This window comes from Cucurbita maxima, unplaced genomic scaffold, assembly GCF_002738345.1.
Source record: "Cucurbita maxima cultivar Rimu unplaced genomic scaffold, Cmax_1.0 Cma_Scf00024, whole genome shotgun sequence".
NCBI classification, from domain to species: domain Eukaryota; kingdom Viridiplantae; phylum Streptophyta; class Magnoliopsida; order Cucurbitales; family Cucurbitaceae; genus Cucurbita; species Cucurbita maxima.
In genome coordinates, this window is record NW_019272040.1 from 3,600,653 (window position 1) to 3,615,089 (window position 14,437).

General features: G+C 39.7%; 3 protein-coding genes across 5 annotated transcripts; all 3 read right to left on the reverse strand.

Moving 5' to 3' along the window:
- Positions 1-763: 763 nt before the first annotated feature.
- On the reverse strand, positions 764-7,485 carry LOC111498198 (RNA polymerase II C-terminal domain phosphatase-like 3). The gene is made up of 12 exons (XM_023149338.1): positions 6,494-7,485; positions 6,235-6,367; positions 6,053-6,108; positions 5,896-5,956; positions 4,377-5,783; positions 3,402-3,995; positions 3,170-3,316; positions 2,741-3,009; positions 2,525-2,636; positions 2,183-2,440; positions 1,849-1,895; positions 764-1,756 (listed from the first exon to the last, which is right to left on the reverse strand). Exons 1-12 carry the CDS (start codon positions 7,123-7,125, stop codon positions 1,693-1,695), a joined length of 3,780 nt encoding a protein of 1,259 aa, XP_023005106.1. The 5' UTR covers positions 7,126-7,485; the 3' UTR covers positions 764-1,692.
- A 314-nt stretch (positions 7,486-7,799) lies between these two features.
- LOC111498203 (protein LAX PANICLE 2-like) lies at positions 7,800-9,935 on the reverse strand. Of its 2 annotated transcripts, none has more exons than XM_023149344.1 (4): positions 9,482-9,935; positions 9,341-9,391; positions 9,137-9,209; positions 7,800-8,063 (listed from the first exon to the last, which is right to left on the reverse strand). In XM_023149344.1, exons 1-4 carry the CDS (start codon positions 9,802-9,804, stop codon positions 7,887-7,889), a joined length of 624 nt encoding a protein of 207 aa, XP_023005112.1. In that variant the 5' UTR covers positions 9,805-9,935; the 3' UTR covers positions 7,800-7,886. The 2 variants fall into 2 exon arrangements, with proteins under 2 accessions (XP_023005112.1, XP_023005113.1); XM_023149345.1 differs by lacking the exon at positions 7,800-8,063 and adding an exon at positions 8,258-8,326.
- Positions 9,936-12,989: 3,054 nt separating this feature from the next.
- On the reverse strand, positions 12,990-14,411 carry LOC111498029 (small acidic protein-like). 2 transcript variants are annotated; one of them, XM_023149082.1, is made up of 2 exons: positions 14,137-14,411; positions 12,990-13,688 (listed from the first exon to the last, which is right to left on the reverse strand). In XM_023149082.1, exons 1-2 carry the CDS (start codon positions 14,332-14,334, stop codon positions 13,329-13,331), a joined length of 558 nt encoding a protein of 185 aa, XP_023004850.1. In that variant the 5' UTR covers positions 14,335-14,411; the 3' UTR covers positions 12,990-13,328. The 2 variants fall into 2 exon arrangements, with proteins under 2 accessions (XP_023004850.1, XP_023004851.1); XM_023149083.1 differs by having other exon boundaries at positions 12,990-13,670; positions 14,137-14,400.
- Positions 14,412-14,437: the final 26 nt, after the last annotated feature.

The following is a 14,437-nucleotide window of genomic DNA, read 5'->3' on the forward strand; positions in this document are numbered from 1 at the left end:
ACCGACAGCTCCCTTGAACGTCCACACCACGATCACCCATCCCAGGCCTGGAATATTCAACCCACTCTCCTTCGGTTGACCCATCAAATAACAAGCTTGCTTGGTTCATACGTCAACCTGATGCCTTTGATGATAACAGCATAAATCCCCTTTCTGCATGCTCTCAAACAAAGCCACATGCTTGGTTCGCAAATAAATTCTTGTTTTTACTAATTCCTACTTTCTTGGAATTCAGCTGATACGGGATACTCAATCCATGCACCTTCCCCAATGGAACTACATTTCCGATCTCCTTTGTGGTGCGAAGATGATCGATATTGTAAGCCTATTCATACACCAATGATGCTTGCTACTCCACTTTCCTTACCTGACACTCAGCTTTTAGAATATCCATCCGGCAATTCAAGCCTCCTGGTGCATACCTTATATGGCCAGATATTGGGAGTTTTGCTGTAAATAGGTTATGTCAGGTCATGCAAGCCCCCACAACTTAACATGCCCTATAGACATCTTTACCTAAAATGGTGAAGTTTTAGCAAATAAAATAGTTGAAAATGGAAATTGAAACCATAAGTTCAACAACTACAACTTTTACCACCTAAATTTAATAGAAAATTAGTATTTTCATTAATTGGTGTAGAATGAGTCATTAATTGTATGAAAAGAAATCAATAACTTTAGCTTACATGCAGACCAAGAGCTTGAAGAAAATGGGGGTGACGACTTGGGAAGCACGCAACATAGTTTAAAGCATTCACAATTCTCAATCAACCTCGCTAATGCTTTATTGTTGCAAATTTTGTATTGATATTCATTCTCGGCTTTCCTTTCGTCTTCTAAACAAATTCTAAAAAGACAAAAGCTTGTTAAGAACAAGATGAAATTGTTATCAAAGCTTGCTTATCCTTTACACAAAAAATGAAAGGAAAAAAAAAAAAACCTCGTATCTGGTATATGCTAATTTCATTTTTTTTTTCCTTGTTTAAGGAAAAGAAAAGAGTGTTTGAAAATGAAACAAACAAAAAAAAAAAGGTTCATTTGCAGGGATTGCTGATGTCATTTATCATGTGACCCGAAGCCTTTTTCAGATGCTGTCATTCTCCCAATATCATTCACATTCGCATTTGCCCTTCCCCTTCCCCTCCCCCTTGTCATTCTCAACGAATTTTGGTCAAGAACGAACGGGACAGGACGAAATCAAGAATAAAATCCCTAGTGTTCTTCTCTCTCGTAATTCCAACCGAAAATTCAAAGCAAAAGCAGAAGAAAAAGAAATGAGAAGCTTCCAACCTCGAGTTGAGTATAAATTCGCCCCACACTCACAATTTACCCAAATTCCTTCTACCCATTCGTCTCACTTTCTTTGCAACCCCCCTCTCTCCTCCTTCCCGTGGCCTCACCGTTGATTATTTCAAATCTAATCAAACTCGATCTCGAAAGTCAATGTGGTGAGAGGCACATAATTTCTTGATGATCTCTCTTTCACAGCTCTTCCACACATTCTTGTAGTTGTAGGGCGTTTTAAATTGGGGGTTGATGTGTCTCTTAGTAATCTTGGACTTTGCCTAAGACTACCACCCAAATATAAGGCAACGTGTTGAATTTCTTCTCCGTGTTATATCATCTTGTATTATAATCTTTTGTTTTTTAATTTAGCAAAGGGTGTGTTAAGGTTGCTGGTGGGTGGGTTGTTTATGGTTTAATGGCAAAGTCCTGCTCGTTTGCCCTCCGGTAAAGTAGAGCCGATGCTTCCACCCTGCGCATTACTCAGACAGTTTAAACCCAACAAATATATAATTACAAGTTTAAACATCTACGAGAATTTGAAGTTTGGAACAAGAATCTCACCACCCTGGATGGACCACGAATCTGCCAGTGGAGAGAGCCCAATTCACCTGTTCAAAACAATGGCAACTACAAACATCAACACATCGCATAGGTTCAGTAGTTAAATCAGATATATATGTGTGTGTGTGTGTGTGTGTGTGTGTGTGTGTGTTATATCTATACATCCCCCCGGTCCAATGATATTTTAGCCTCAAGCTGCCTGCCTGCAAACTCTCATCTCATTAACAGGTCAGTTGCAAGGAGATTTCAACAAAATTTCCACATAAAAATTGAAACAATGAATTCCTAAATACACATCAGACCCGAGTCCACAGTTAAATGAGCGGTACACTACCTTATCAGTCCCAAGCGAGTTTGCAACGACATGGGTAACCTGTTCATCAATCTGGTTGGTGCACACCGCACCAAACTGTTCAGCTGTCTGCCACAGCGGATGCAGGTGAGGATTTGCCTCACCAACTGGAAAAACCCTGCTAAACACTATACGGCAACCAGCCAAAATCCTTTGTTGCTCGGAGGCCAAGATATTTCTAACATCTACTTCATCTAATACAGGATGGGAGAAAAAGGTTTGATGAATTCTCTGGATAACCTATTGGACCAACATTTAAGATGATTAGGTGTAAAATAGATTAATTCAATGCAATATGGTGAATAAGTGAATCCACGTAATTACCGCCAGTGAAGAAGCCAAAGTACCATCTTCAGGTCTCTCATCATGGTCAATCTCTAGAAGAGAAGGACCCAGAAGCCCAAATTGGCGCCTACTACATGGAAAGTAAGTATACCTGCATTGGAAGACAGCAAAAGCAATGTCATGAGCTCTCAAATTCGTGGGGTTATGAAACGTAAAAAGCATCTTTTAGTTAAGAGGGATGGATGATATGCATGCCTTTCTACGACAATCAAGTTCATTTTGTTATGTGGCCACACCCTGATGGAATCATCAATTATAACAACAGCAGACTCCATGCCCAAAACACCCTCCAGATCCTTACTCTTGGGTACCCTTTCTTCCCCGTCCAAGGGGTCTCCATCATCACCTCGAGAAAGAACTCGCCCGGCAAACAGAACCCCTTTTGGATCAAGAACCTTTGCCATCTCCGTTGCATATAACTTGTTTCCCATTGTGTACAAATGAAGTTCATAGAGCTCGCTGGCCTGAAATGCAAAAGAAACCACAAGCACCAAAATGTGCATTCAACATCCAGTACACTTTAAAAGAAAAAATATTTTTTTTAAAATTATAAAGAGAGATGAAAGAAGAGTCTTCTATTATTTGGATTAGTTGTGTTGAAAACAACTTCAATATTCAACCTACCTTTTCCAAAAAGTTCCAGACCCCAGGCCGTAGTTTGGTCCACATTCCCATATGAGGAAATCGGAAAAGATGTCTCTGCACCTTCTCACGATCCTGTTCCTCCTTCTTCCTCAAAATTTCATCATGCAATGGATCTACTTCCACAAACTAGAACAAGAACAAACCAAGTCATGGGATTGTAATTCCAAGTTTGATGGTGAAATCAGTTTTCATTTGTAAAAGGAAAAATAACCTTAGCTGAATTCAGAAGGGTGTGATCCAAATCCAAAACAAGGCAGAGTTTGCGTGCAGCAAACATTTTTTTCTGCTCATCTATCCGTCTTGCTCTTTCTCTCTGGATAGCAGCCTTTTGCTTGTCATCATAACCCTCAAAAAGATGCTCAAGATCTCCCCATGCACCATGTGAACGGGAGGGGCCAACCATATCTACCGCTTGGGTAGCAGTTGCCACAATTTTACTGTCAATAGAGCTTGACCCAACAGCATTAGCATCCTTTCTGTCCAATTTAACTGGTTTTGAAGATAAATTGTGAGAAGAAGTTGGTGGCGAGGGAACAGACATGATATCAGCAATATTTTTCAGATTGTTAGTGAACTGTCTACCAATGTCAGGTAGTAATGGTTGTGAAGAAGCTAATCTCAAATTTCCCTGGCCTTCTTGCTTATGGCCATTTGGTATTATATCCCTACTTCCTTCTGGGTTTGGAACAGCTGGTACAACACTTTTTAACTGCTCATTTCGCATGCTGTCAACCTTGTGAAGAGAATTACCATGGAGGATACGGCGAGGGTCACGAGGTTTCATACGAACTTTTCCCACATCATCCTAGTGAAACGTGCAGAATCTAAAATAAGTACATTATTAATCTAGAATAAAAATACAGATACTACACTACACAGAAAAATTGAAAATAATAAACAATCTCACAAATGTTTCAACGGCATAGAATTAGAATATATCCAAGAAAACGTGGAAAAAGCACCCTTCACCATTTGTTTGAATCAAAGAATGAGTTGTATTAGAAAAAAAGGGAAAAAAGAACATTTAATAAATTCTTGAATCAGATTAGAAGAAAGATGAGCCCAAGCACTTGTGTAAAGGATACTACCAACCCCTTGATTGGTAAACGATCCCTTATCAATCAAGGAGACAAAAATAATGAGAAGTTTTATAATGCAAAGAGTTGTGATGTAATCAATCACTTACCACAGTGACCACCGGTGGTGAAGGTACACTTGGTGTTCCTGCTGATTGCTGCAAAATTCCTGAGGTCACAGCAGGAGCATTTACTAGTGGACTGGATCCTAGACAAGGATTCACGGCCGTAGGACAAATTGCATTTTTTTCAGGTTCACTCGAGTTTAATTTCAATTCTGCAGCTACTTGCTTCTGTTGGTTCATTTTAAGTAAACTTAAGAGCATGGTTGGGTTCACAACAATATCTTTCAATAGTGAGGGCAAGGAAGCTTCTTTGCTAGCACTTATCATAGGCCCACGCGAATTTCCTGCACCAGAATTGTTTGTAACGTTGTTTTTTTCTATTGCATTTGCTTCAGCAATCTCCATCTGATTCCTGCTTGAAAGCCTGGGAACAGCGGACATGGTATTATCTTCCAACCAGCCACCGCTTCCAGAGCCAGCTCTCAAATCACTTGCAGAAAATGCATGATTCTGAGATCCAATCCTCTGCCTTTTCATTTCAGGGGCATCTATATTAGGCTCTACATCCATCTTCTGCTTTCTCATGTTTACGGTTACAGCAGATTCTACAACAGAAGGATTCTGCACAGAAGTCATTGTGCGTGGATTAAGATCCATAGCACTTGCCTCAGAATTGACCATTCGTAGCCTAGGGTCTCTACTTTTTGCCAAAGGCTTTGCTATTGGATTAGACACAGAACTAGGAGGAGCAACGTTTAAAGGACTAATCAGTCCCTTAGTGCTGGAACTTTCCAGGTTAGGAAAAAGACCTGTAGATATGCTAGAAGCAGAATTTGACACCGTTTGAGCCAGTTTAGAAGAATTTGAAGCTTTTGAGCTTCTGAAAATGGAAGAACTAGAAACCTCCCCACCAATATCACCACCCCCATCACATTCTTCTGAAGGGGTTGGGCTAGGAAGTCGATCAGCCATTGAAAAGGAACTTCGACCAAACTTCTGTTGATAGGTTGAAACAGCTTTTAGGGCATCAGTTTCATAAGGATGTACTCTCGATCCATCCATAGCATGTGCCACCTTCACAGGGATATGCCCTGATTTTTGGACAGAAAAAACTGTAGGAGCTTCTCTGGTAGGTGATGGGAGACTGTCCACATCATGATCCTTGTGAAGGTCTAACAGAGGGAGTAGGGGACCTCTACCTTTTACATTGGGTACGCCAGATAGCAAACTGTCTGATGAGAGATTTAGATTATTTTTTACCGTAACCCCAACAGGCATGGAGTCTGAAGGCAACTTAGTTGAAGAAGTTAAATGTGGAGTAGCAGTTGCATATGCAGAATAAAAGTCCTTATTTTTCACCCCATTAGGTATATGGATCTCGACATCTTTAGCACTGTCTCTCATGTCGGGGAAATGGTCAAGGGAATCTGTAGATGGCATTTTGACCTCTACCTGTAGAATAATATTGTGGCTTTATCTTAGCACCTAATCACAACCTCCTCCATAAGTTGCCAGAATCAGCATAAGGAGTAACAACAAGCAGACTAAGGAAAGTATACCGTACCGATTTTATCTGCTCAGGAGAAAAAAGAGCAGGGTTGCAATTTTTAACAAAAGAAAGCAACCTATGAACAATATCACAGCAAGTGGTCGTTAGATAGTAGACAAACAGACTAACCCTTCACATGAAAAAGAAACTACGGACAAGGATGAGCAAAAACCTCGATAAATGTTGCTTATACTCGTCTTTTTCCTTGGGGTTCATGGAACAAAACACCTGAGATGGAAAATGAGTGTTCATTGTCATTATCGTCAGTTAATAATATACGTTAAATAAGATTTCCCGTCAAAATGAAATTTATTTGGCAAACGAAAGAGGACCGAGATTCTTGGGGTGCCTTACAGAATTGATTATTCGAAGAGCAGCATACAGTCGTTGAATGAGCGCATCCTTTCTCGGGACTACCTTTCCCTGGACCAATTCCAGAAACGTCTCTATAGAACTAAGCAGTTGGGAGCAAATTTCCTGAAACGATCTACAAGAAAGAAACGAGACAGTAAATTTTCCAGCAACCCGGTAATTTCATATTGGGGACGCATGACATAGCACCATTCAGCAATTGATCTACAACGTAACAACGTAAGTAGATGGATTCACTTACTTCTGTGCAGCGTCGATTGTAACACCATCCAATGTTTTGTGAACCAATTTGAGCTGATCATCCAATTCCTTATTTTTGAAATCAATCTCCTGACAGTCAGTATCGAGAGAGTCGGACAACATTGGTCTGGAGTCAACAACCTCTTCTACGAACTCCGTATCCATATCAATTTCGCCCTCCTCCAATTCGCCTTCCTCTTTCTCGACATCCGCATTGTTGGTATTCATGTCGTCGCCGGTAATATCAATGATGAGCTTAGCAGCCTCTTCTATTGTACCGTTTCCATGTTCCTTGGCATTCCGAAAAGGAGAGGAAGAAGAGCGGTGGGATTTGTCGTCGGGGTCGGCCTCCGTAAGAAAGATTTCATTGAGAGGCTTATTCTGCACTGCCTTGGCCCAAGCTAAATTGTAGAGACCAGAAGCATAACCACGACACATGGTGGGATAATTGTTATACAAATCACTCATGGTCCAAACTGTAGTCTCCCGATTGGAATGTTTGGAAGGCAGCAGCTTAGGGACAGTTTCAAGGTTATTAAAATCCTCCTCAGTGATCTCCTCAACTGAAGGTGTATCAGAGATTTCCCCTTCTTCGACGTCTTGAGTTTTAAGACAGTTGGTGTGTTTCCCCATTAACCCCACCTAGGGTTTCTTAGAAAATTTCGAGAAATGGTTCGAATGAGATCCGAAAAGTACCATAAATAGCATGAAGTTGTTAGAAAATGTGGAAGAAGCAATAAGGGAGAAGAAGCGGACGGATGTTGTTGAAGGGAAATAAATGGGGGCATTCGAAAATTAGATTAAAGTTCGGTTGGGAATCGGGGAGTTTCTTTGTTGTTCCTTCGGCGGAAGAAAAAGGGTAACGCGATGATTGATTCGAAGAAAGAAAGGCGAGTAGGGAGAAGAATAGAATTGGGAGGGGAGATCTGGAAATCCGCAAAGCATTTGGAGAAGAAAATGATTTGGGGAAGATACGGAGAGAAGATCGAAAATCGAAAATCAAAAATCAAAAAACGGAGAGTGGGTTATGTGGGTCTGGGTGTTCGTTACTCATCAGGCCTGGGTGGGTGAGTGATTGGGTCCGCCCGACTCCCCTGTTTTGTTATTTGATTTGGTAATTAGCCTACAAATTAGGGTCCTCACAACTAACCCAAAACCCGAATAAACCATTCATTTTGGGCCTTGACGTCCACCGCCTCCCCCAAGCCCAACAAAGGCCGTACAATGAGCCCATACCATTAATTTGCATTATAGCCGGGTAGCCGGGTAGAGAAGAGAAGAGAACAGAACAGAGCAGAGGGAAGAAAAAGAAATGAATTAGCAAGAGGCAGGAGGAAAGTAAATAATTACACTGAACAGCTTAAGAAAGAAGAGGAAGAATGGGGAACAGGGGATTAGTAGGAGTAGGAGTAGGAGTAGGAGTAGGAGTAGTGAAGAAGCATGATGTGAGGAATGGTTGAGGAATGTGGAAGCAAAGTCAAAGAGGAGTGTTGAGAGGTCCATATGTTGTCTCTAATCTGCTGCATCGTCAACCAACCTTCCACCTTTTCCCCTCTGCACCATATCTCTACCTGCGTTTCATTTCCATTTTCCGTTATTATTATATTATCAAATCCAATTCAAATAGACAATAATCACAAACATCGACTTCTAATTCCGAGTCAACGAAGACAACAATAAGGCATGCAATAGCTGTCTGTTCCATGCAATATCAATATCAATATCAATATCAATATCATACTAAATAAAATAAAATACAACAAAAGGGCTTCATAATTAGAGTTGAGTTGACTCCTCGTTCTAATGCTCACCAAACGGAATGCCTGGGCGTGTCCTAAATAATCACAAATATATATTACACATGATAATCAAGTCTTCAATTATATAGTATTGGTGACATCAATAATTGTAGAAAATAATGAAACAAAAAATTATAAATAATGCGTAGGAAGAAACATAACCTCGTTTTAACATCAATTTATGGCCATTTTAACACCATTTTAAAACATAACCTCTCCTACACATGCATCTCCTTCAATTATCTTTCATTATTTGCAGTAACATCGATTCTTGAGTTTCAATTATATTGAGGAACAGCTATGAATACAAAAATTAGCAACCCCTTTTCTAACTTCTTGAGTTTATTGTTAATATTTTTCATTTGTTCGTGGTTTTGGTGTCGGTTTTTATGATTTGTTTTACCCATAATCCCATCATTTTAAAATTAAATCTGTTCATCAACCTTTACTCATACCACTCTTGTCTTTTTCTTTTTCTTTTCTCTTTTTTTCGAGAGAGAGGAAAAAGAAAAAAAACACACAAGCATCCATAACGAATCAGACAAGAAAGGTTGAGCCCCAATTTTTAGAAAGATTAAAAAAATGACCCAATTTCCTAGATATCGACAAGACAAAAGCTTTTCATCTCAATCACACCCATATTCCTAAAAGTAATACTACTACAAACTTCTGTGTTTCTTTTTTTTCTTTTTTAAATGTAAAGAAAGACTAGGTTAAACCTAAATAACCAAGATGGTAGAGAAGGGATTAACATATTAAATTCGATTTCTGGGTAACAAATTTTATTCAAACAACATGTGTGTTGAAGAAAAAGGGGAAGAAGAAGTGTGTTTATTAATAAATACCTCTGTTTCGCTTTCCAGTCTCAGCTTTTTCACCAAATACTTCATTACTAATCCAACTCTCATTCTTCCATCCCTTCACAACCATTCAAACTTAATTATTACAGGCTTCATAAAACTTAATCAACCTATATTATACGGAAGATTTGAAATCAAACCCACATCCTACTTTAAGAAAAACAAGAAAAAAAGGACAAGAAATGATACTTGATTCTCAAGTAGGTGGTGGATCTCTGAGGCAACGCCGGGTGTTTCCCTCTACATTACAAAAAGTAAACAAGAAATAAAATAAAAAATGGGGATTCACAAAAACGTAAGATGGGGTGTAATTAGGTTGAGTTTTCATACTGGTTTAATTCCAAAGGTTGGAGAGAAAACCAAATCCCGGATTGAGGGCGGCGGGGAGGGTCAATGACCCTGAGGACGTGGGAGTTGGAGGTAGGAGGGTGAAGTGCAGGGTGGAGTTGAAATGGGGTGGAAAGGTGAGGCAAAGACTCATTTATTTTGAGTCCGGCGGCGTCAAAGGCAAAGGCGGGTGGTTGAGGATGGTGGAGATGAGTGGGGGCGATGCTAAGGCGGAGCCAAGCCTTATCAGGGGGGGCGGAGGGGTCATGAAGAGAGTTATGGTTGGGAGTGTTGGGAGTATGGGAAGAAGACTGGAAATGAGTCATCGCAGGAAAAGGAGATGAAGTAGGAGGAAGGAAGTGAATTGAATTTATATGAATGGATGAATGAATGAATGTTGCAAATCTCAGTTCCCTTTCATTCTGTTTCTTTGGAAGCTTGCGGGGTGGAGGGATACAAAAAAACAAAGGGAATATGAATAACAAGGTGCCCACTCCTTGCTCTTATATATTGTTCATTCTTCAACAACTATAATATTTATTTATTCATTTACTTATTTGTTTTTACAACATCGCATAAAAACCTCCTCCTCATTATCCCACAATTACATTCTGGTTTCGGGAATTGGAAAAAATTAAAAAAAAAAACAAAACAAAACAGTCGCCTACTCGTTTAATAATTTAATTTAATTTAATTTAATTTAATTTAATTTAATTTAAAGATTGGCCAAAGTGGAAGGCCATAATCAGAAACCAGGAAAGGAAAGGAATCCATCAGAGAATATTGTTAAACAAACAAGAGAATATTAAATTTTAAAAAAAGAAAAAAAGAAAACAGAGAATGATGATGATGGTGTTCGTCCTCGATCCCAGAATCGAAACATTCATTCAAAAAGACATATGGGATGGGGAAGCGTCAGCCATGGAGGCTGGCGTGGGTTTATTTTTTATTTTAAATTCTCTTGGCATTTATTTAACAAATTCAATATAATATACTTGTTTATTGATGTTATATATATGTGTACATATATAAAAAGGCATGGGATACGTACCCAAGTTAAAACTAAAAGGAAAATATGTTTTGATCTGAAAAAGCTGACCATTTTCTTGCCAACCCATCAAACAATAAACAAAAGCCTATCCTTTATCTCCTCTCTCTTTCTCTCTCTACAAATTGAAAGAGAGAGGGGAATATGGAAAGAGCATCTGGTTTATTTGGGGAATATGGGGAGTTTTGCATGAGGGGGGTCAATGCCCCAGTTTTGTATCCCCACACATCCTTTCTTGCTTTCTTGCCCCCTGCATTCGCCTTTTTCTCTTTCTTTTTCCTTTTTCCTTTTAACTTAGAAGTACGTATGATGTGGCGTGATAGAACATGTCAGTTGTGTAACTTGGTTGAGTAGTAATTTGAGTGTTAGATTAACAAAAATGATGAAGGAATAATAATAAGTGTTTTTTAAGTTTTATGAGAAGTGGGTTTAGGGTGAGTGTGCATGTCAGTGCATGCATGTGGTGGAACTGGGAATTTAAGGGTGAAGCCTAAGGGCGAAGCGGGTAAGGGCATGGGAATGTGGGGGCACACTGGATGGGTCAGATCTGGATATGAAGGAACAAAGCGGCTTGTTGGTTGGTTGGTTTTTTATTTTTATTACTTGGTTTACAGGCATGGAAGGATGAAGGAAGGAAGGAATAGTAATTGAATTTAGGGTTTGGGTTGTAAGCCCCACACCAACACGATCTTGTGATGGAGACAAGTCTTAGTTAGAGGGCACCCAAAGCTAAGATTCACTTTTTGTTTGTGTTCCAAATTTTAAAATTTGTTCGAGTTGGGGGGCTGGGAGAAATGATTACAAAGGCAAAAGGGCTCCCTCTTTTCCTTTTTCTTTTTTTTCTTTTACTTTTCATATATTCAAACTCTGCATTACATAAATAATATTTTGCCACTTTGAAATGAAAAGGGAAATGGAAAGTTTTAATAATGAGGAATTGCACAAATCCCCCGTCTCCTCTTCTTTCTCTTTCTCTCCTTCCTCTTCTGCACTTTATACCTTCATCTGATTCTTCTCCTTCAATTATTTCACACAAAATAAATAAATCTATATTAAATAGGGCAAATAGAGAAAAAGAAAACATGACAGCAGGGACGTGCTTTGAAAGTGGGACCCAGGGGGTGGTGTTTGCATGGACGTGCGCCGGGTGTGGGTCCCTCCCATCGGAACCTGACTGCGCGTGCAAAGCCGGACTTCATGGGGGGGGGTCTCCCCTGCTGGGCCCCGTCACCTACTTCCTCTCTTTTTTATATAACAGATGAATGAATTTGAACTGTTTGTAATGCAATGAGGCAGTTAGTTTAATAATTCCAAGAACGCAATGCCGCTGTTTGCTTTATTTTCAGCCTTTTTTTTTTTTTTTTTTGTCATTGCTCAGTTTTCAGCTCCCCCGTAAGTGTTTTTTTCTTTCTGTTTTTTACAGTAATGAGACTCCTATTCTCATTGCCCTCACTTTATACTATCGTAGTATATCATAAAATAAAACCCTTTATTTTTGTTAAAAAAAAATAATAACAGCGAGGGTGATGAATATAGATAGGCCCATAATAGGGTGTGTAAGTGTGTTGGGCCTGTTTTTGTAAGTTTCGAAATTAGGATCCACATCTATCGTATGCATCCTTCTTTCTAAACCGCAAAAATGCTATTTGACCTTCTTCGCCGCAACAGAAGCTTTCGAAGTCCCCCTCCCTCCCTCTCCTCCTCCTTCTCTGTCCTTGCACCCATTCACTCTGCCATTTCCAGCATCCTCATTGTTTCTGTTTCTCAGGGCGGCTTCCGAGTCTCTTCAACATACATCTCCCATCACAATCTTCTATTACAGATCCGTCGCCGTCTTTAACGTTTCTCACTCTCTCTCCGACTCTTTCTTCTTTCTTGCTTCTCAATTAGTTCTTCTTTTTGGGTCTCTAATTTTGGTTCAGGTAGGTTACATGGGCGGGCTCGCCCCAAACACGGAATTCCTTTGTTATGCAATTCATAAATGAATCGGGATAATATTCAAAACTACAAATTAATCATAGTTTTGCGTTTCACCCTTTTCCAATTGGATGCCACCTAACATGGATGTAAGCTGTCCAATAAATAATTACAATACAAAAGTCAACCCCTAATTATAAATAAAGAATTCTTTAGTTGTCAACCATCAAATCAATGGCTTTCGGCTTTGGGTTCATTTCTAGGCACCCCTCCGCATCATTTGCTTCAACTCACGTCATACAAGAAAATATATACATAACTAAAACTGTATCGATAATTTTGTGGCATTCAATGCGAGAAGAAGTTATAACAAAAAGGGTTGAGCTTTATTAATGTATGTTTGTATTTTAAATCATTTCATATTCATTTCCATTATATAATCACAGTTTACCCATAAAATAAAATAATAATAATAATAATAATAAAAAAATCACAGCGTCCGATTCAATGTTTGGTGGGTTGTAATGAAAGCAACAAGTCGCTGTCTTCACGAGCAAAATAATATTCCTTCTTCTTGGTTTGAGTCGTTGACCATCCCTTTCAGACCTGCACATTTTTTCGTACCTCTCTCAGGCATATCCATGGCAGCCCATGCCAGAGATTCTCTTTCTTTCTCTTCCCAATTAATCAAACTTTTTTAATCCATACGCATCAACACACACTGAGACATCATACACATCCTGGACATGACGCGAGCTAGAGCACAAGAAAAATTCAAACCCCATTTGCTTTTAATCCCAAGGAAAAGAATCAAATATTTTTTGTCAGGTCATATAACCTAATTACAGTTTGATTTTCTTTTTCAGAAATATATATGGTTCCTTGTCATGGGAAGCCATTATTGTCGTGGGTCCGATCGAAATGAACAAGACGACTGCTGCTGCATTTGGGGCAACCTTCGACCTGTTTCGGCACCATGAAGTACATGAAGCATCGCTTGCATCCCGCCACCACCAGCACCTCCTCCTCGTTTTCCCTCGGGTATTGCTGTCTACTACCGGCGTAAGATGACGAAGAACACGATTCCTCGCTGCCCCCGTCCGACGAGCTCTCGTCATCATCGTCGTCGTCGTCGTCGTCGTCTTCCGAGTATAAATCTTTCGCCCTCCTCGGATCTTCCTTTACTCTCATTCCGGTCCGGCAGTTTCTGTAGTAGACTTCCCCTGTCTGGAAGACCAAACGGAACTGAATCGCAAAAGTTTATTGAAAATTGGAAAGAAAAAAATAAAAGAAAATAGAAGAGGCAGGGAATCCAAAATCCAGAAAGCTGTTTCTGATCTGTCGTACGAAAAGAGAAGCGAAAAATGGCGGACGATAAAGGAAGTGTGAAATTAATTAATTCTAGGGTTTCGATTCCGAGCGGCAGTAAGGAAAGAAACGAAGAAAGCAAATGATAAAGGCAAATTAATGGGATGAGAAAGTCATTAAAGATCAAACCCAAAGCTATCATAAAATTAATGAAAAGTACAAGACAACAGAATTTCCAGAGATCTGCCATATGCGGCTTTGGCATTAAATGAAGGGAGGTTAGAAGAGGAAAAGAAGAAGAAAAAAGGAAAAACGAAAGAACTGGAAGGTGGAACAAGAAAGAAGAGGACAAAATGAAAAGCAAGTCGAGAATGGTTACACAGACCTTCAAATCGAGGCATTGTTCCCAGAAAGGAGGGAGGGAGATGTGAGAGTTGAGGTCCAAGGTAGTGTGGAGCTGATGATGAGGTTGTTCGTGGTCCAAGAAAGAAGGGGAAGACGATGCGAGACGGTGGTTGAGGGAGAAGGTGCGGAAAGAGTGCTCGAGAGAATGGGTAATCGCGGCCATATCGGGAGATTTCATGGCGGAGAAGGCGAAGAAGAAGAAGAAGAAGAAGAAGAAGAAGAAGAAGAAGAAGAAAGGGAATTGAAATTCGTTTAAAGAAAAAAAGAAAAGAAAATAGCAA